This window comes from Lacerta agilis, chromosome 17 (genome assembly GCF_009819535.1).
Source record: "Lacerta agilis isolate rLacAgi1 chromosome 17, rLacAgi1.pri, whole genome shotgun sequence".
NCBI lineage: Eukaryota > Metazoa > Chordata > Lepidosauria > Squamata > Lacertidae > Lacerta > Lacerta agilis.
Window position 1 is genome coordinate 19,282,335 of NC_046328.1, and position 21,546 is coordinate 19,303,880.

Sequence of the window (21,546 nt, forward strand, 5' to 3'; positions counted from 1 at the left end):
GAGACAACACAGATGGAACCAGGACCTTCTGCGGGGACGGCATGTGCTGTACCACTCAGCTGTACTGCATCCCTGTGGGCCACATCTATTGTTCATTTTACATGTTGACTGTAAGAAATAATGCGCTTGTGGCAAATTCAAATTGCCACTTCATTCAATTGAAGGAGAAAATGCAAATATGTTAATCCACAATATATATGCTAACCCCTAGCCCAGATTCCTGTTTCGTCCCCCTCAAGGCAGCAGCAAAAAGATCAAGGAAATTAAGGAAGACCCAGTGCAGAGGTGGACAGAGCCCTGATAGGGATGTAAACTGCCTACTCCTTGGTCACCAGAGTGATGGATCAGCTGTGGGGTGGGAGCTGTGTGTGTTTGTGGTCACACCCACTTCTGGCCTTGGACTGAAAAAAGTTTAGCCACTCCAGTTAAACTTAAAAAAATTACAACCCACACACATTACAACAAAGAGTAAAAGACATATAACCATATATTATAATTTGCTCCAGAACGTTGCAAATGTTGTCCATTTTCCAGGAAATGTACTTGCCTGTTGTCCATGATGTGCCTTTGTGTAATTGTCAGTTACAATGAAATGTTTTGTGCTCAAAGTTCTGCCATTCCATTCTAAAACCGAACGAGTGCTTCGAAATAACTTGCCATGCAATTGCTGCACATACTGTGGAGTGTCTCTCTGGGAATATTTGGACCTCTATCTTAATACTAATAAAAATTTGTACAGCAAGCTGAATGCATCTGAGATGAATACCATGCTGTGGGTCAGATTGGCGTGTTTTGTCAGTTACTGCCTTTATCCGACAGCTTTTAAAGAGGTGTGTGCTATCAATATTGTGACCTCACCTTGTGCTTGGGAGAGGTCAGGTAGCAGGGTCTTAATACAAGAGCTTCTACCTGGGGCTGATGCTTCGGCTGCCCCATGTGCTTGGCATGCTTCCCCACGGTGGCTATTCTGTGCAGCAGCTATAACATTGGAAAGCCACTCAGGCTACCAAAAACTGCGCCGGAGACTGTGCGCTTTTAAATTGGCATTTAGAAGGAATTTTTTTCCTGTACTATTCAGGACTCCAGAATACAGTTCGTTTTTTTCTTTCAAAAGCCCCATGAGAGAGATTAGATTAGGCTGACTGTTATTTGCCAGCAACTGCCCACTAAAACCTCCTGGCTGCCCAGTGATTGAAACCTGTGTTCCGCGCACCTGAAATCCAGTATTCCTTTTATCTGTTGTACCACACTTGACGGTACTCAGTAAAATTTGTGGTCTGGGGAGTGATGGCAGGGTGAGAGGCTTGAAGGCTTTCTTTGTCATGCTTTCCCCTTACCTCCCCAAATCTAAATTTATTCTTGTGTCTTCTCTGTTCCTATACTCAGGACGAACTCTTTTAGGGGATTTGTTGATTACTGCTTGCAGAAAATACCTCAGGAAAGACCGTCGTCGGCAGAACTATTGCGGGTAACTTTTCGGATTTCTGTTAGGCTACATGTGAACTTTCGGTAGTGTGAAGGGGAAAATCAAGGACTGTTTCCACGTGGCTTGATTTGGGTCTGGTAGGTGCTGTGCAGGGAAACGCCCAACTTGCATATTCAGGATTCCTTTGGTGTACCCTTCCTCGGCCTGATGCCCGCCACTTGTTTTGGACTACGACTCCCGTCCCCCCGACCATTATTAGCTGGGCTAATTGAAAATGTGTTCCAAAACATATGGAGGGCACCAAGCCGGGGTGGGGGGGTGGGGAGTTGTTTTAGAGAGCATCTGCCTTCTCACTTAACCCTCAGGTGCTCCCCCAGAAACACTTTTTTTTTAAAATGCCAGTTTTGCTGCAGGTATAAACCCACCATAAAAAGGAACTCTCTAATGCAATAGTTGGATCTTTTCCCTCAAGTCAATAGGATGCTGCAACTTCCAATAAACAGGTTGAAGTTGTTTAAGGTTGGAGATGCTTTTAGGCTAGAGGGAGAGAAGGCGAGTATGTGCCATGGTGCTAGAGATGAGTTGCAGGTGAGGGTAGATTGGAGGACTGAGGAGGTGACTTAAGGGGGTTCAGCATATCCACTTTACTGCTCAGTAGCAAAGTGCATCCCCAATCAGCACTGCATGGTTGTGGATCCACTCTGCATAGCTGAGATCCCTGGTTGCCATTTAACCTAATGTGCCAGTGTGGTGCTGTAAAGGGCTGTCATGAAGGGTGGTCTATTGGAGTTGATTGGTCTCCAATTAGTGTGTCTTAATGATACTCACTGTAAGTGGGCTGGGAAAGGTCATAGTGGCAATTGAGAAATTCTGGGAATTATTTGTGCCTCCTTGGGGAGCTTTGCCTTCCTTTTTATTTTATTTTACAGCCACTTCCTTTTTGAAAACACAGGGGGAGGAAACACTATTATTTATTGCTGGAATTCAGGTGTGCAGGAAAGCTCACCATAATGCCTTCTATCCTGAACCATAGCTGTCAACTTTCCCCTTTTTTGCGGGAAATTCCCTTATTCCAGCGCCGTTTCCCACTGCAAAAAAAAGGGGAAGGTTGACAGCTATGGCCGTTTCCCAATGCAAGAAAAAGGAAGGTTGACAGCTATGCTGAACACACTTTTTTAAAAATATAGGATATCACATTTTTTTTTAAAGGAACTTTATTTTTCAACCACAGTTAATCACTCCAATTTAATGTTCTTAACTGAAATATTAAAAGGTGACCTTCGCGATGTGCACAGTTTTTATTTTTATTTTTATTTAATTTATTTTAAAATATTTTTTTTATCTTGCTGAGAACACGTGTGTCGTTTTTGGGGGGTTTTACCTTTTCTGACCTAGAGTGCTTCTGTCTCCTTCTAAAACCAGCATGAGTTTGTTCGCTGTTCGCGACCGCCACGGGTTCTAATAGACTTGATTCAAAGAACGAAGGACGCTGTGCGAGAACTGGATAACCTTCAGTACCGGAAAATGAAGAAAATCCTTTTCCAAGAGGCCCACAATGGCCCTCTGAATGAGTCTCAGGAAGAGGAGGAGGTATCAAGTTTATCTATACCAGTGATTGGTAATAATGACCCCTGTACCACACATGGCCCTCCCCAACCCCCTTTTCACAAGCATGACTTGCTGAATTTTGTTGTGAACAGGAATCAATTATATCTTACTTCTGGGCCATGATATTTTCCTCTTGGTTTCTGAAATTAAGTGTCTGAAGAGGGTGGAGTATGCCACCAGGTCTATGGAAAAAGAATAATTTGAAGCCTCACCCATTAGTCTGAGGAGGTAGCAGACCCCCCAAAGCACCTTTATTCTCAACAGAGGATTGCCCACCTTTCTATTCTGCTCTAGAGTACATGAGACATAAGGTCAACTCCGTCTGAATGTGTTAACTTTATTGAGAAAACTAAGCAAGAGCAAGGCAGGCTACAGTTATATTGAAGGATGGGTCCAACAGACTGGGGGGCCTGATAAGTAGATTGATAACTCTGTAGATGAGACTGGAAGTTGGTTAAGCGGGAAAGATCCAATGAAGATACATCATGGTCTCTGCTAAACTGTCAGACACTGTAATGCTTCTCAACCCCAGTTGTTGGATGTCGCAGGAGGGGAGCGTCCTCTTGTGCTTGAGGGCTTCCCATGGGGACTTCTGGTTTGCGACTGTGAGAGCAGGATGCTGCACCAGATGGACCACTGGCCTGATCTAGTGGTCTCTTATGTCCTTAAACTGGTCAGGCCATGTGCAAAAGTATGTCGAGAGCTCCTCAGCTCCATCTGGTGTTTGAGACACCACAGGCCATTGTCCTGATCTTAACTGGACTCGCTGTATTTTGAGGCAATGGCCCCTGCTTGCCTACATTGGGCAGAATGTGGGGGACCTTAGGCCTGGTGGCTGAATGCAGCCCTTGTCTTATTGTCCCTTGGAACTAATTTCCTAGACCCACACCCCTTACCATCTCTTTGCTGCATCTTTGTCTGACTAGAATGTGTCCTTGAACGATGATGATGATACTTTTTTTGCACCTGGATGGAGAAAGGTATATGTAAAAAGCCTCGGGTTTTTGTGTGGCTAGGATGTAGCCTGCTGTCAGAGTCACATCTGTTGCTCTGCTCACTTTTCTGCTCTGGCATGCATTGCCTGGAAGGTTGCCCATGAGCCAGTGCAACCCTCAGGATGAAACAGGTGTTCTGCTCCCTTCTTATGGAGGAATGGGAGACTCTGAAGCAATCTGCCCATTTTCCAGTGCTAAGAGTTTCTCCAGGCTGGGGGAGAAGTGGCTGTCAGATTCTTTAGACTGTGAGGGGCTAGGTTTTTCTGAGGCTGAGCCCACTTGGGAGAGGAGGTGATGTCATAACCTTGGGCCTCCTGACTCCCCAGCTGAAGAAACAGACCATTGCTGCTATTGAATAAAAGTACCTCTGCTCTCAAAGAACTTCTGAAATCTAGTAAGAAGGATGAGCCCTCAAAGTAGAGGAATTGGGCAAAAAAATCATTCAGTACAAGCAGTGTTGCTAAGAGAACACATTTAGTTGCTACTTGATTCCAGGGGTGCTTTCAACAATGATGATGGCTTTGGGAAGCCTATACTAGGGAAGTTCAACCTTAGGCCATTTAATTATGAAGATAGCGCTCCTGAGTATAGAAGTAAATTTTGCCATACAGAATTTAATGGCCAGGCTATGTTTATAAAGTCAGCATCAAAGCAAGCAAGCCATGGCCTAACGTTTATAAAAAATAATTATTATTTCGGAGCATTTCTAATGCTTACCATTTTGACATTTTCTAGGCTGTGTACAACATAAAAACAAAACGCATTAAAACAAAAATGCAGCCTAAAATCAATAAAACACCAGAGAAAGTAAAAAGACATTCAGGGGAATTCGTGCTCATAAATTGGGACCCAAATCTTATGGTTCAGGGAAGGCCTGAGCAAAACCATAGGCCTTTACAAGATGTCTGAAGCAACTGATGGTGGCTGCTTTGCATATGACAGAAGAAAGAGCACTGCATAGTAGAGGAAAGGCAGCAGAATATGCCTGTTTTCAGGTCACCACCTTGTGATATTCTGTAGGGTGTGATACCATGAGTAGAATTTCTCGGAAGATCTAAGAAATCTTACAGGTCCATATATACAGGGGTAGACGGTCTCTCAGGTAACTGAAACCTAAATGCGCTGAGGCATACAAAACCTAGAGAGATGTGGTGCCAATGTGGAAAATGTATAAAAAACAATTGTTTCCCATTACAGGTGAAACTGTCAGCAAACTTATTACTGTGCTGTGATTAAGTTAGGCAGGGTTACCACTTTCCATTTATATGCTTGCTGCCGAAACTACACTTGTAGGCTTGTTTGCGGGGCAGGGGGTTGAACCAAGACTCTCATAGTAACCACTATATATATATATATATATTTCTAGTTCTCAGCCCAACATATAGGTGCTTTGCTTGTGAGCAGGCACCTTTTCTGTCCCCACTTCTCCCTCCCCCCAAAAGATCCTGAAACGTAGAACTGCAACACTGAAAGGCACTTGGTGGACCAACCAACTATGCACCATCACCAGGTTGTATACCTAAACCATCTCCAATAGGTGCTTGGCCAGTCTTTTCTTGAAAACATTAAAGGAAACAAACTCTATAGTTTTGTATGAAGAATATGGATGGAGACGGTGGGTCAGCCAGTCAGTCTTAATGCTTGCTCATAATACTTGGTCACTCATTGATGATGAGCAGCAGTAGTAGCAGGAACTTGTGAATCACTTCCACCACCCCCACCACCCCCGAAAGCTCCCAATTCCATGGTCTCCTACACAGCCAGACGCAACCCAGCCCTCGAGAAGTTTCATGTTGTCACTGAAATCTGGCTACAATCAGAGCATTTCTTCCCACATCATTAATCTACTGGGAGAGGACACTTTCCCCCATCTCCTATAGCACTGGAGATGTCATTTGTTTGCATTGTGTTAGGAGGATTATGGTGAGGCGAAGGGTAAACTCTCCTTACTACATTGTAGTCCTGATCCTGATCGAGCTTTCTGTGGCTGCTGTTTTAGCAAAGAGAAAAACAAGCACGCAGTTGCTTAATTACATGTTTTAATGTAACATGTGGTTTGGTCCTCAGGAAAAGGCCAGTGAAGGTGTTAAATTCAAGTGTTCAAACTCAAGAGTGGCCTACAAAATAAATGGAAACACTGATGCCCAAGTCCTCAATTCATGTCAGCGTTAGGGAACTTCAGGCTTGGGGACTGAATGCAGCCCTCAAGACAGCTCTGGCTGGCTCCTGTGACTCCCCAGGTTATACCTCGCTCTCTCCACACCCTCAACCGCTTTTGCCTGGCTGGTACAGTATGTGTCCCTGAACTGTGATCCTACCTCTTGCTTACCAGGATGGAGGGGAGTGGTCTGTGGGCAGAATCCTCTGGCTCTTGCTCTTGTATGGCCGGAGCATTACCTATGGTTCAAAGAAAAGACTCTTGGCCATTTCTCTGACAAAAGGTTGCCATTGAGCAAATGCACCCCTCAGACTGAAAAAGGCTTCCTTCCCTCCTCAGATTTAGATTGCACATGGAGGGGATGTAGAGAGGGCTGAAGTGGTAGAAGGCTGATTGCGGAGAAGCATCAATAAACCGTTGTCTTAGTACAAGTTGCCCTCACCCAATACATACCTTTGGAATGGTCCAAACAATATTGATCTTCAGCCCTCCAAACAATATCTGTGTGCTGCATGTGAAATTGAGCGTTACTGGGCATGTCAAAGCACCCCCATGCAATCAGTGCACGTGTGACTGTTTCAGCTGTACAAGTCCAATTTTTCTTTCTAAGGCTGCATAATGACTTAAAACTGTTGATGCTCTTCAGATAATATATTTGTGAGTTAACGTTTTTCCCAGGGCTCTGTAAATATTGGAGGAAATGCTCCCATCTGTGACCACTGCTTCCTCCCCACCCTGTGGCACATGATATGCAGAATCTTAAAGGGTGTTTTTTTTTAAAGGGGAGTGAACTTTCTGAAATTTGCAGGGAGGGAACTTCTGCAAAATATGTTGAGAAAATGACAATTATGTGCTTAGCAGGAAATGGAAAGCTAAGGTTGCCTGTGTGCATTTTCTTTAAAATATAATTTCCTTAAGACCGGTAACTTTTTTTTGTACTTTTATGCACTGTTTTCTCTGTTACAGGCTTGCACATGCCAACTCTTTAAGAAACACACACCCAGGTTTCATGTAGGGCTGCACTAAGTATTCACCGGTTCCAGTACTAGTACTGAAACCAGCAGTTTCTGCAGAGTAGATTCCTCACCCCCAAGAAAACGAGATTTCATGAACATTCACCTTCTTTCTCTGTACCCCCTTGCTTTCCCCCCAATTTTGTTGAGTTCTGTTTCCCCTTGCGGGTATTCACCCACCCCTGGATTAAATACAGGTATATATCACAGTGCTACTTCATGTGATGATGAAGGTGATGGATTTTAGTAAATAAAACCTGCAGGTTTGGTTCCCTGGTGGTGCCGTTGGAGGCAATTGAAAATGAAGGTAAGCTAGGTCAATTTCTGAAAATATGCAACTGTTTGGCAAAGAGTGCTTAAACTAATGCAAAGTTGGGGGGGTTGGGGCGCTACAAGAATCTTAAATTTACAAATGAAATCTGGAATCTTAGATTTACAAATGAAATACACTAGTTCACTAATCATCATGTCAAGTAAGGTAGGCACTTTTAGGATCAGAGTTGTAGTTTTTCCTTTGTTTTTTCTCCCAGAAAAATGGGGGGAACCAAGGTGGTAAATCCAGAGAAAGATTCCTGCCAGCATCCTCTTTTCTGCTTTAGACCCTGCATCCCAGATCTCTGAAACCAATAAAGGTTAGGCCTCACCGTTGGGATTTTTCAAATGGTAGACAAGTACAAGAATGAAAAACTGGGAGCACTGTTCATTTAAAGCCCATAGCAAATTGCTATGATACTACAGTTTGAAATATGAAGAGTTATGTCCTCACTGCCAGTTCTTGGCTTTGTTGGTCTGTATTCAATACTGTGACCTGTTTGTCATCTGATGCTGTTTGAGGATATCTTAAATGCAAACATTTGTATTTAACAAAAGAGGGGCGTCCTACCAAGTTGTTCCTAATTGGAGGCAATGATTGTTAGGTCCAGTGTTTTCCATCTCATCTCATCTCATTCCATTCCAATTCTTACCTTTCCCCTTCCTCCATTTTATTCGTGTTTTAAAAAAACAATAACAATAACTTGCATGCCTACATATTCGCTATGTAGACCTCTTTCCAACTTCCAATTTTGCATGTGTTTGCCCTCCGCAATCTCTTAGGAAAAGGATTTTCCCACCATCACCTTTTCTTTTAGGTCTTGCCCATGCACAAATTTAACCATGTATATCGGGGGTGCACATTTGTGCATATGCTTTTACAGACTTTATCAGACCTCCCCACCATGCACAGTGTTGAAAGAACAAACTAGGAAGGCCATCTCTGCTTTTAGACTCCACTGCATAGAACCCACAAGGATGACAAGGCAGCATTCTTGGGGCACAACAAGGCCACAGTGCATTAAGAAATAAAAAGCTGAGGTTTTCAGTTCAGGTGTGGCAGTGACACAGCTTTGCTTTGGGGTAACTGCACTGTGCGGTAGCATCGCCACAAGACTTTTTAAAAAGAGCAAGAATAACAAAAAGATTCAGTGGGCGGGGAAGATTTTCTGGAAAGCATGTATTAGGAAGGGTACCTCCTCAGTGCGAACTGCCTCAATGCCACCATCGCATCTGATGAGAGAGAAAAATTACTAATGAAATATGAAAACGATCCTTCCTGCACACTTGCCACTGCAGAAGTGTGTGTTGGAGTCTTGCCTCCTGTGGTGCATATACTGCTCTCTCTCTCTTTTTTAACCCTCCTGCCCCTTGTCTTATAGGAGAGTGAGCATGGGACAAACCTGAATAGGAAGATGGACAGTCTGGGCAGCAACCACTCTATCCCCAGCATGTCTGTGAGCACAGGCAGTCAGAACAGCAGTGTCAACAGCATACAGGAGGTCATGGATGAGAGCAGCTCTGAGCTGGTCATGATGCATGACGACGAGAGCACCATTAATTCCACTTCCTCTGTTGTGCACAAGAAGGTATGTTCGCTGGTGCTCTCTCTCCCCAGTCTCAGGCAATCTCTGCTTTATTGCTCTTGCTGCTTCAGGTCTGTGAAGGTACTATAAGTTAACTGGCAGGGTGTTTCTCACACAGCTGAAGTGAGGAGGTTCTGTGCCCTTTGCAGGATTTAGGGCCGCTCCCAGTGTTTTCTGACATGCATTTTTTGAAAGTGTGTGCATCATAGTGCCCCGAAAATGAATGGAGACTCACATTTTTTTGGTAGTGTTTGGAAAGTGACACGCATGTGTAAGATGCGAGTACCTTTAAAAACAGTTAATCCTCTTAAGATGTCAGTGAGGAGAAACTTCTGAGACAAAGAATTGACTTGTCCTTTTAAGAAAATTCTGTTTAATCTCTTCACCCGCTTTTGCACCTCAGCTCTGCATGTATACCTTTGTCCTTGCCTGTAACTCCACCACCACCACCTTGTGTTCTGAACATCTGTCTTCCCCCAACTGGTTGTCATGTTGGTTGAAATGGTCACATCCACCAAACTAATCTGATAACTTCAGTAACTTCCACCCACCTGTGCTTGGATTTCCCCCTCAACAGGTTAACAGTGAACTGGGTCACTCCTGGAAGGTATGTTTTTGGAGGGCTGAAATATGCACGCTTGCTTCTCCTGTTTTCCTACATTACTATACACATTGTCACCTGGTCTCACTTGGCCATCGGAAACGATACATTCAGGAGCCTGTGACCCAAGGCAAAAAGAAGGTGTTAGCATTGAGACTTCCATTGGAATAATATTTTTAGACTCGCTCAGCAGCAATTGCAACTGCACAGTGTTGAAATGAAGACTGTGGGCCTCTCTTCCTCTTTGAAAGTGTTTGAAAATTGTCTGTTGTCAGGTGATGCACCTATAAATCCTGGCATGGTAACCATGTAGCCCACCTTTGGGCCCAAGAGGATAAGAAGACAAAGGGAAAGGCACTGCATGCAGGAACAGAAGGACAGAAGACCTTAAGTGTACACTGAATATAACTTATTGCCTATTTGCAGATATTGCAGCCCTACCTTAGAGGCACCTCTGATTAAGTACTTCCAAAGAGAAACCAAAACTCTTACACATAATATTTTGAGATGGTTTAGAAGATGCTTCTGTTTCTTCTTTGAAAGTACAAAAATGGTTTCTCCCTTGTGGAAGAGTTTTAATACTTCAGTAGACATACATTGAGCAATACATTGTCTTCTGTGCACCCTTAAGAAGGAAAGGAAGAGCAGCACAGAAGAACCTGCAGCACCAGAAAACTTAAGTGCATTACAGTAATGGTCCTAATCCAGAAATAGTCAGAGATACCATAACCTATTGATTTAAATGAGAGTTGAGCATCTTGTCCATTTGCCTGCTGAAAGTTTGCAAAGTAGAACAGAATACAAGCATTTAATGAAACTTGAATTAATAACATTAAGACCTTTTATAAGAAGGGAGACAGGAAAGAAAATTATACCTGAGGGACAGTCAGCCATCTGAAGAAGGAATATTAGTAATGTGTGAATTCACTTGTCTTCATATAGACTAGGAATGTGCCTGTTCCAGTCATGGAGAAAGCTCTTGATAAATTTGCTCACCAAAGACTTTTGAGTAACCTTAACAGTCATGGAATAAGAAGAGAGATCCTTTTCATGGAACATTAGATCTTTAGGAAACCGAAAGCAGAGAGTAGGGAAAAATTGATAGTTCTCCCAGATCTACATTGGGACCTGTGCTATTTCACATGTTCATAAGTGATCTGGAGATAGGCTGAGCAGCAAGATAGCCAAATCCACTAATGATAACCAAAATTGTCCAGCACAGTTAAAATAAATTGTGAGGAGGTCTGAAACGATTTTTCCTTATTGGGTGAATGGGCACTAAAATGGCAAGTGCATTTCATTGTAAAGTGAAACACATTAGGACAAAAAAACCCCACCCCAAACTCACATATACACTGATGTAATCCAAACCAGAGCAAGACCTTGGACTCACAATGACCCAGTGTGCACCAGTTGTGAAAAAGGCAAATTCCATTCTAGAGGTCATTAGGAAAGGGATTGAAAATAAAACTGCCAGTATTTTATTTCCATTGCACAAATCTGTGTTGTGACCACACTTGGAATATTGTCAATTGTTCTGCTCACCTCAGTTCAAAAAAGATATTGTAGAGCTGCAGAAGGTTTAGAAAAGGGCAACTCAGATGATCAAGGGGCAGGGGCAGTTCCCCTGTGAGGAAAGGTTGCAAGATTTGGTAATTCAAAGTTCAGAGAAAATGGGATTAAAGGGGGGGGGGGACAATAAGATAGAGGTGTGTAAGATTACAAATGATGTGAAGAAAGTGGATAGAGAGAAGTTTCTCTTTCTCTCTAATAATTCTACAATCTGAGGCCTTCCCATGAATATTGTACTCACGGGGGTATTTCCTCATCACACACTTGAAGCAGGCTTAAGATGGGGAAGAGAGGAATATGCCTTGGTATTCAGGTAGAGAAATGCACATTCAGAGGACTTTTCAAAACTAGGATACTACCCCCATGAACAGCTAAAAGTGTGACACGTGCATTGGCCCAGGACATACTTTTTACTGGAGAAATCTGAAACTGAGGCCGGTTTACCCTTCTTCCATGAAGTGGGAAATGTATAGGTGAGGTTCTTCCTGGTTATGATCTGTCCACATCACCCAAAAAACTTAAATTTGAGACAAATGGAGTCTGAGATTGCCCTGGCTATTAAACAGCAAGGGAGACATTTCTACATCAAAATGCCAGTTTGGGCTTACCTCCATACTCCAATCCCTTTCCCTTACACTGAATTTGCCCTTTTCACTGCTACAACACACTGAGCTGACATTTCTGGTGGGCTTTCTGCTCTGTCTCAAGATCTCTTTGGTGCCAGACCAATTTAGACTTAATCAGAGGTGCTTTGTTCTTCATTATATATGTGTATATATGTGTGTACATAAAACCACGCAGCATCAGTAATGAATGGTGCAGTATAAATTGCTGCTTACCCCCTTTCAAAACACACACACACACACACACACACACACACACGTAAGACACACACAGCCCAGCTTGCTTGCTTGCTGTGTGGTGATTTTAAATGGAAAATGTTGAGGTTTTATAGAAGTGCACATCTGAAATAGGTTTGGTACCTAGCTTAGTTGTTTGGGACTTGATGGCAAACTCGGTTCCTTTTAAGCTTAGGCTGAGACAACGTTGAATGCAAGCAAGGTAAGAGCAAGGCAAGGTAGAATAAATGATAGAGCACCTGTTTTGTATACACAAGGCCAGGTTAACATCTTGGCATCCTGAGGCACGTCAGGGAAAGTCCACTGTTCTGAAACTGGAGATCCACTACCAGTCAGTAGGCTACACTGAGCTAGATGGGCCAGGGGTCTGACTAGATATGATGCAGCTCCCTATGTTTCAAAGGTAAAGGTATGGCAGTAGAAAGGCGAAGGAAAGAAGTGTGGCCACAGAACAGGTGCAGAAGCAGTAGCTCCCCTTGATCAGACCAAGGGTGGAGCATGGCGGAGACTGATCCAGGAGCTTTTTAAATGTTTGCACCATCTGAGCAGCTAACTGTGAAATGCTGGATTGTAAAATGGTTGGGGAACAGACCTCTCCTCCCTCTTTCCACAAAGCCTCCTAACTGCTTAGGCATCAGCTTTAGCTGTATACCTTATCAAGTGGCAGATGACAGCTTGAACTTTGCTCCCTCTCATAGCAATAGGAGATTTAGAATCAAAATGCTCTCTGTCAGTGCTTTGGCATCCAAGGGGGCCTGTGCTGTTTTCCTGAAGCTTGCAAGAAGAGGAAGAAGAAGAAGAAGAAGAAGAAGAAGAAGAAGAAGAAGAAGAAGAAGAAGAAGAAGAAGAAGAAGAAGAATTTGGATTTGATATCCCGCTTTATCACTACCCGAAGGAGTCTCAAAGCGGCTCACATTCTCCTTTACCTTCCTCCCCCACAACAAACCCTCTGTGAGGTGAGTGGGGCTGAGAGACTTCAAAGAAGTGTGACTAGCCCAAGGTCACCCAGCAGCTGCATGTGGAGGAGCGGAGACACGAACCCAGTTCACCAGATTACGAGTCTACTGCTCTTAACCACTACACCACACTGGCATGAGCGGCATCAAGGAATAGTTGCCAAAGCTAGTTAAAACCACTGCCTGAGATCCCATTTACTCATACCCCTAAGCTTCAGAATTACTCCATGGATGAGAATCAAGTAGATATAAAGACAACCATTCTGAGAAGAAGCCTAGAGAATATAGGACTGGTGGTTCCATAAATGTTCCTATCAGAAGGCTGTGAGAGAGAGATGTATTCATGATTTTGTTTCTTTGTGAAATTCAGGCTGAACAGAGGTCACAATCTTTGGGTGCTTCTGGTGAGGTCTTGTAATATTTACTCCCTTCACTTTGGCCTCCCCCCCCCACCATCGTGCATGAGCCGGGGGGGGGGGGAGAAGTACATGCCCTTCAGCCCTTAAGGGTGCTTATTTATTCTGGGGAAAACATCCCATTCTTGAACAGTGTGGTGTAGTGGTTAGGAGCAGTAGACTCGTAATCTGGTGAACCGAGTTCGCGTCTCCGCTCCTCCACATGCAGCTGCTGGGTGACCTTGGGCTAGTCACACTTCTTGGAAGTCTCTCAGCCCCACTAACCTCACAGAGTGTTTGTTGTGGGGGAGGAAGGGAAAAGGAGAATGTTAGCCGCTTTGAGACTCCTTTGGGTAGTGATAAAGTGGGATATCAAATCCAAACTCCTCCTCCTCCTCTTCTTCTTTTTCCTTGTTCAGTCTTGTTCAGTTTAAAGGTGACGGCTCAGTATCGTACAATGACATTTGTCTATTAAGAGCGGAAATGGTACAAAAGAACGTAGGTATTGTAGAACTGCATATTAAAGAAAAGCAGCAGTAAGACTGAATTCATGTTCACATTCCCAAATAAACTTTAAGATACTAGAAAATAAGCAAAAGGAATGACCATGTGGGAAAGGTAGAAAATTACAAGTATCTAGGAACAATCATTATCAATACCTAGAAACAATCATGAAATGCAGCCAAATAACCAAAGAATATATTAATTATCAGAGCCAATGTATGCCTAAATAAGACAATGTCATCAAGGAACACTCAAGCAAATTGGAAATGCCAGCTTTATTATGGTACAACTGTTCAACCAGTCTTTCAGTACAAATGTGAATTCTGGACACTCCGGTTTTAAAGGCTATTTTGAAAGTGCTAAGGAAAACATTTTAATGAAGCAAAAGAGCCATCTGGAGAAGACATAATGAAGAGTTTGTGGATTTCACATGCAAGGTAAGACCATAAGGAAGCGAAATGGCAGAACACGATGGGGACCTGTGAGAAGAAGGTACTTTTCATCATGGAAGCTGAATAGGGTGGCATAGGACTCCAGAGTCTCTTGACACCAGCAATGCAGAAAGCAACGAACTGACCTGGAATGAGTGGGTGCAAATTCTGTGAGCTGGAAAGAGTTTGTGCCAAGGTGAAAGGAGATGTACGGTTGGTAATCGGGTGCCTTTGAGGTTTGTGAGCCCAGAAGAGAAACCACTGCCAATACGTATCAGTCCTTTCAATCCACATGCCTATGGCATAGGGGTTGCCTTTCAAATGGTGTCAGCAATTTCCTTCCTCCTGAGGCTTTCCAAGCTTCTGAATGGTGTTATTTCGTTATAAGGAAATCAGTAGAGTGGCCAGCGCGTGGACACCTAACTTGCACAACCAGTGCAAGCCTGTCATTCCATATAGGAAATTATTTCAAAGCCAGATTCAACTGATTAAAAAAGATTACTTTTTAAAAAAATTAATTAAGTCTCACTTGGAGCCAGAATATAGCTTTCAGCATCAGTCCTAATTCCCTCCCACAACAAATGGCTTCTGGGGAGAGAGGGTGTTTTTGAGGAGAACTACAACATGTGGGGTAAAGGGTTAAACTGCCCCTCCCCATGTGCATCAGTCCTAATTCTAGTTGCCCCCATTCACAGCTACCGTTTAACACCCTCCTCCTTAAAAAAAATAAAAATAATACCCAACGCACACACTTACAGATATACAAAATGTAGTTGTGAATGTTGTATATTGTCCAGTTTGGTCTTATGTCTGATTAAAAATGGAAGATTACTTTTTTTTAAAAATTAAGAAGTCTCACTTGGAGCCAGAGTATAGCTTTCAGCTAGCTTAGAGTGAAAATAACCGGTTACAGAAGCAAGAAGAAAGGGATCTAAATGTGGGCTTGTTAAATAATTAAGTTGTCATAGGCTATTGGTTATTAGCATTTGGGTCAGGTTAGGGGGAAGCAACTTGTATCTCTCGAGTTGCAAGGGGTTTGGGTGGCACAACAGAGGAAGCTGAATTACTGGATCCAGTTGGAAAACCAGATGCTGTAGAGCTAACAGAAGTCTAGTAAATGAGTTGCTTGCATGCTCACAAATAAAGTGTTCAAAGTTGTTTGTTTAATTTATTTCTATCCCACGCTTCCCAAAGGAGCCCAGGGCAGCGAATTACGTGTCGCCGGATAAAATGGTTTGTGGAGGGGATGGGTTGTGTTTGTGAACAATATCATTCATGGAGGGTATCGGTCTCTGCCCTGGACTCCTTTGGAGGAAAGGAGGAATATAAATTAAATAAATAGTAGGTCCCTGTCCTGGATTACCCAGACTTCTTTCTGAGGCAGAAGGCTCTTCTGTGGGAGTCTTGAGCGGGGAATCCAGCAGCATGCAACAACACAGAAACAAGAGTACGAGGCAGAACAGGGGACAAGTTCTGTGACATGTTCAGACTTGCTGAGCAAGGAGCCATGATCAGCAACTGCATCTTTTCTAGCACCTGAAGTCCCATGTAAGCTTGTGCTCAAGGGCACAGTTAGTGGCCACCTAGTGGTTTGCTAAACTCCAAGACAGAGCTCTGCCTCCTTATATCACTGCTACTTTTCAGCTGGCGGATGGGACTTGAGCAGTCAGTGACTTCCTTGACTCCTTGGGTGCTTGGTTAAGCAGGCTGCTGCTGAAATGAAGGTTCCATTGCCTAGGCCCTCTTACCAAGAGCTCTCCCAGGTTCTCCAGAACATGGCTGTTTTCTCCTTTTTGGAACTTGTTTCCTTCAGCGTGACCTGTTGCCTGTTAACCTGCTGATCATTGCTAGATGCCATTGCCATTCCAGACCCATTCTGGTCTTGCTCAGCTCCCAATGGGTTCTGAACCCAACAGCTTCAAGACAATTAGTGAGCGCAACCCATGGAACTGGAAACAGCTTTTGTTAGCCATGGTTAGAATTTGTTGGTAAGATAGAATTATGTTTATACGAACAGGAGCATTGTTAGGGAAGGGAGGTGTTAGAACATTTGATTTGCATGCAGAAAGTCCCATGTTCAACCTCTGCCATCTCCAGTAGGGTTGGGAGCGACTCTTGTCTGAAATCCTGGGGAGGTGCTGCCAGAGTCAATAATACTTGTCTGTCGGTCTCGGCATAAGGCCTGTGTCCCCTCCTGCCCACACATAGATATTGATGATTAAAAATTAACTCCTCTAATCCAAAGTTCTAGGAGGCTCCCAGACACATGTAGAGTTCTGCAGAAGGATAGGGATACTCAATGAGATACTATATGCTTGCATTTTGAAGCAGCCCTTACATGCATCAAGGATCGGGGCAAAAAAATCAACGTAGGCAGGAAGGATCTTTTTGATGATAGACTTGTTATAGGCTTCCAGTCTCTGGCATGGTTGTTTTAATGCTGTTAGAGATACTTATACGTATGTTTAAATATAGGTTCATGGGATAGAGATTTATTTATTTATTTTGCCCACTGGGATCGTAAGGATTTTTTCTTGAAGTTAAATATTTAATCTTGATACTTGATTAGAAGCTAAGTTTCATTTAAGTTAATGTTACCATTTAAAAAAAAAGGTAAAGTTAAGTCCAGTCGCAGACAACTCTGGGGTTGCAGTGCTCATCTCGCTTTACAAGCCGAGGGAGCCGGCGTTTGTCCTCAGACAGTTTTTCCGGGTCATGTGGCCAGCATGACTAAGCCGCTTCTGGTGCAATGGAACTCCAAAACCAGAGCAGCACACGGAAACGCCGTTTCCCTTCCCACCGGAGCGCTACCTATTTATCTACTTGCACTTTTTGGCATGCTTTCAAACTGCTAGATTGGCAGGAGCTGGGACCGAGCAATGGGAGCTCACCCTGTTGCGGGGATTCGAACCGCCGACCTTCTGATCGGCAAGCCCAAGAGGCTCAGTGGTTTAGACCACAGCGCCACCCGCGTCCCTAATGCAACCATTAGCCTCCTCCAATAAAATGCAGACTTGGCCTCTCAGTCTGGCCAAATACTGTTTTCCTCTATCCTTAACAAATTTGGGTGTGGGTTGTTGTTTTTTGTTTTTTTATTTTTGTTCTGTGATGGAGCACACACATCATATGCAAAGGGTCCTAGGTTCAAACCCTGACATCTCCAGTTAGGGCAAGAAGGAGAGCCTTTGGAAGTCAGTGTAGACAATGCTGTGTTAGATGGACCAGTGGTCTATGTCTCAGTATAGAGTAGCTTACTGTGGTCCTAAAAATAAATCCCACATGCATAAAACTTACCTGCCAGTGGTGAAGATGCAGAATAAAGCCAACTTCAATCAAGTAGCCTTTGTAGGTTGCTTATTTCTCCATCACACCGGTGGATGAAGTTTGCACATCCACGTAAGAGGAATCTTTTCATGACAATGGATGTGAAGTTGGAGTCCCTGCTCAGCCTCCAAATACAGTTGATGAGATTTTCCAAGTTCCTTTGAATTTTAATGTGCACCTTATATTATTATTATTATTATTATTATTATTATTATTATTATTATTATTATTTATTATACAAAATTTCCTTGTTTGGAAAGCAGCCCTGTTTAGTTCAGATTATAGTTCCTCAAAAAAGTTGCTGCTTGTACATTCGAGTTCCATGCTAGATGCATCTTACCCTATTTGTATTAACAGCTATGGTCTGAAAGATGCACTTCATCACTTGTCAGTCAAGGAGAATCCTGGTCAGTTTTTCCTAGGATAAACATTGCATCCTTCCTGCAAGCATAGACTCTTCCGCCCTAGAAAACCATAAAGTGGCAATGTTGGACACATCGTGAGTCAATTCCTCTTGCTGGAAATGGGAATCCTTCCTCAAGCTTCCTTGGATATATGCACTTGGATTTGCTGAAGAAGCCACCCAGATAGTATTCCAGCCATGCTTGTGTAACTTGCTGTTAAGGAACCTCCACTGATGATGCTTCTGCACCACCTTAGGACTTCTCATTTAGTGATCCGCTACACTTACAGAGCTAAGAAAAAGGAGCAGAAAATGGAAGAGATGGTGCCCAGGTCCTCCTGGATACAGCCTCTGGAAAAGGTTCTGCAAACAATAACAAAAATAACAACCACACAGTGTTATTTTCATACCGTACAAACAAACTGGCCTGTTGATTGGCTGTGTTTGCAATTCAGGCAGATAGGAAACAAAGGCTTTAAACCATTATCGGTGAGTTCCAAGGATGTGCTTGCTCGACTTCTGAACATCTCTCCTGCATAGCCCAAGGACGAGACCTTACTCCTTCTGTATTTATGTCCCACAAGCATCCTCACAAGATCCGTTTAGACTTATGTGGATGGACAGCGGACTTGCCCTTGTTCCATCTCGTTGGCCTTTTTGAATGTTATACAGAACTTAAATCCGATGAAAAGTCTCCTGGGAAATGGTAAGAGGTTCCAATGCTTGTTCATGTGCCCCATGTCAATTAGTAGGGACGGGGAAACAGGAGCAGACCCACATGCAACAAGTGCTCTGTCTGATACCATTTTGCTCCAGATTCACAGTTAATTTGGAATTGAAACATGGTGGAACTGCCCATTTGGCACCTTGTAACTTCTGGGTGGTTTTGTTAGAACAGTCTTCTCCATCCTGGTACCTTCGAGAAGTTGCTGGGCTCCCAGCTCTCCTCAGCCCCTGCCAGCATTGCCAAAAGCAGGTGGTGGTGATGGAAGTTGCAGTCCAAAACATCCTACGAGCACTAGGTTGGGGGTGCAGGTTGATTCTCAAAGTCTGGAGCATGCATAATTAGGGTTGCACTTACTTGGAAGGTACCGAAGAAATATTTAGTGCAGACTAGTTTGGAATTGGGTCCACATGGCTGTGAGAAGAGGAGAAATGCTAGTAGCTGCTGAAAGAGATGGGGAAGAAGTGACACACAGAGCCTTCTGGATATAGCAAAGCATTCGCTAACCCATTAACACTGGCAATTAATTGCATTCCTTTACAAAAAGCCAGCCCTGCCTAGGACCATTTCTCTGTTTTGAAGATCAGTCTTTAGGACCTGGATGACTTGCCCAGAGTGCCTCTGGGGCCTTGCTTACACGACACATCAACATGCAGTAATACTTCTTGAATGTCCATTGCCCAGTGATTTGGTGGGGGTGTTCGAATTCTTATTGCTTTATATAGCATCAACACTATGTAATAAATGAAAATGTTCATTCTGAACATGTTTGCGTTCAGGAGGATAATCGGAACATGGAGTAACTTGAAAGAGTCACCAGATCCTGGTAACAAGTAGAGTGGGTTTTTCATGCCGGTCTCAATCACCTGTGGCTTGCTTGCTTGATCTTGAAGGGGACATACCCTAGCACAGTCAGTCTCTGATTGTACCTAAAAATAAAAGGATAGCCAGTTCTATTGATGGAGTTCACTGATCCCTAGGAAGCTGTGGGTGACCTATGCTGGTCAGCAAGGGTATGTGGCCAAACTCCCTTGAAGTGCTGCGTGTGCATGTAGGGCAGGCAGAGTAATACCCCTGAAGTAGCATCCTGATTATTGCTTTTTAAAATAAATAGTCTTAGGACCTATGAGCTGCCTTAAACCTGGTCTCCAGTTGGTGCCCTGGTTCTGTATTATTTGTTATGTCCATTAGAACCAACTCCTTGGTTTTATGGTCCCTTTGCGCATAATAAGAATGAAAATCCAGTGGCATTGACTTCTGAAAAAGCGGAAAGTTCATTTTATCCTTTCCTGGCTGCCACTGGTAATGGGATTTCTGACTAGATGGGCTTGGTCTTATTTCTGTAGGGCCTTCCAGATGTTGTTGGACTCCAGCTTCTGTCAACTCTGGCCAGTGGTCAGAGATGATGGGAGTCAGAACCCGACAACATCTTGAGGGCCACAGGTTCACTACCCTTGCTTTCGGGTTCTTAGTATGCCACACCCTGTTTCTTGGAGCTACTCTAGATGGATTGGATGAATGCAACCAGTCTTCTTCCTTACTGAAAAATGTTGGGGGAAAGAATTTGAGTTTCCCTAGCTTGGAGGCTGGCAGCTTAAAAGTAGCCCTTTCTTTATTCCAAATTACAATAACAGGGTTCTCTTTTTAGTGGTCTGTTTAAATCTGGGCATATATAATAATTTATAAGTAGTAGATAATGATATATAGCCTGAAATGACACAGTGTGTAGGTCACTGATTTATTCCCATTATGCAGAAGAGTTACTGAGGCCGAGAGGTAGCACAGCACTGAACTGAAGGCCATCCAACATGTCCACAGATGATCTGAAATTCAAACTCCCATGTCCCAGATCCAAGACACAGACATTTGCCACTGGAAGAATGCAATTTCTCAAATGACATGTGCAACCATTTTTATTATTTTTTAAGTGTGAGACGGTATGACACTTAAAACACGAATTCTGGCCATCATGTCATTGTTTCCTGAAGCTCTGGGTCACAGGAGAGAAGAAAAAACTTAGCAAAGATCATTTGTATTAAACTGTGTTCTGTCTCTTTAAATGTAAAAAAAAAAAATTCCTTTCCAAGGCTATGGAGAGAAAATGCTAGAACCGTGCACGATCATGACTAGAAAGCAGGATCCCTGAGTGGTCACAGAGTCTTTCCAGCACAAGACACACACAGAGAGGCTGGTCTCCTCCATCCTGCATCTATTTAGACAGAAATGCTTCTTCTTCAGAGCAGATAGCAAGTCCAGAGGAAAATCCAGGCTGGAAAAGGGAATGTGGCAGATCCTTGCTTCTGTGTTCAAAGGCAGCAGCAGCAGCAGCAGCAGCACCACTACCACCACCACCAGCAGCAGCAGCAGCAGCAGCATCTTTGCTAGCCATGGAAACCATGTTTTTAAAGGGATTATTTGGGTGCAGTGTTTTAAGCAAGCCCTTCTGAGGACTCTGACTGCTCTGCAGCGCTTTGTGTTTTTGATTCTCTTTTTTGCACATATGTAATTCTGGAGGTTAAAAAAAAAAATCTGCCAGGGATTCAGAAGGCATCCCACTAGCGATCAGCTGACATTCCTAACTGAAGGCTGCAATGTGTTGCTTATTCATTTTGTACTGTGAGAGCTGCAGGGACTAGCAGAGAGCCAAACTATGCATTTCAAACAGCAGGGCTTGTGCA

The 21,546-nt window shown here is 43.5% G+C and overlaps 1 protein-coding gene across 5 annotated transcripts in view; it reads left to right on the forward strand.

Moving 5' to 3' along the window:
• TAOK3 (TAO kinase 3) overlaps positions 1-21,546 on the forward strand; it is a 119,338-nt gene that overhangs the window by 54,911 nt on the left and 42,881 nt on the right. For 2 of the 5 annotated variants that reach the window (XM_033135737.1, XM_033135736.1), the window contains exons 11-13: positions 1,387-1,468; positions 2,849-3,037; positions 8,895-9,101. In XM_033135737.1, the coding sequence (XP_032991628.1) occupies positions 1,387-1,468; positions 2,849-3,037; positions 8,895-9,101 (478 nt within the window). Of the gene's footprint in view, positions 1-1,386; positions 1,469-2,848; positions 3,038-6,976; positions 7,508-8,894; positions 9,102-21,546 lie in introns of those variants that run through there. The other 3 variants (XM_033135738.1, XM_033135739.1, XM_033135740.1) reach the window with 3 other exon arrangements.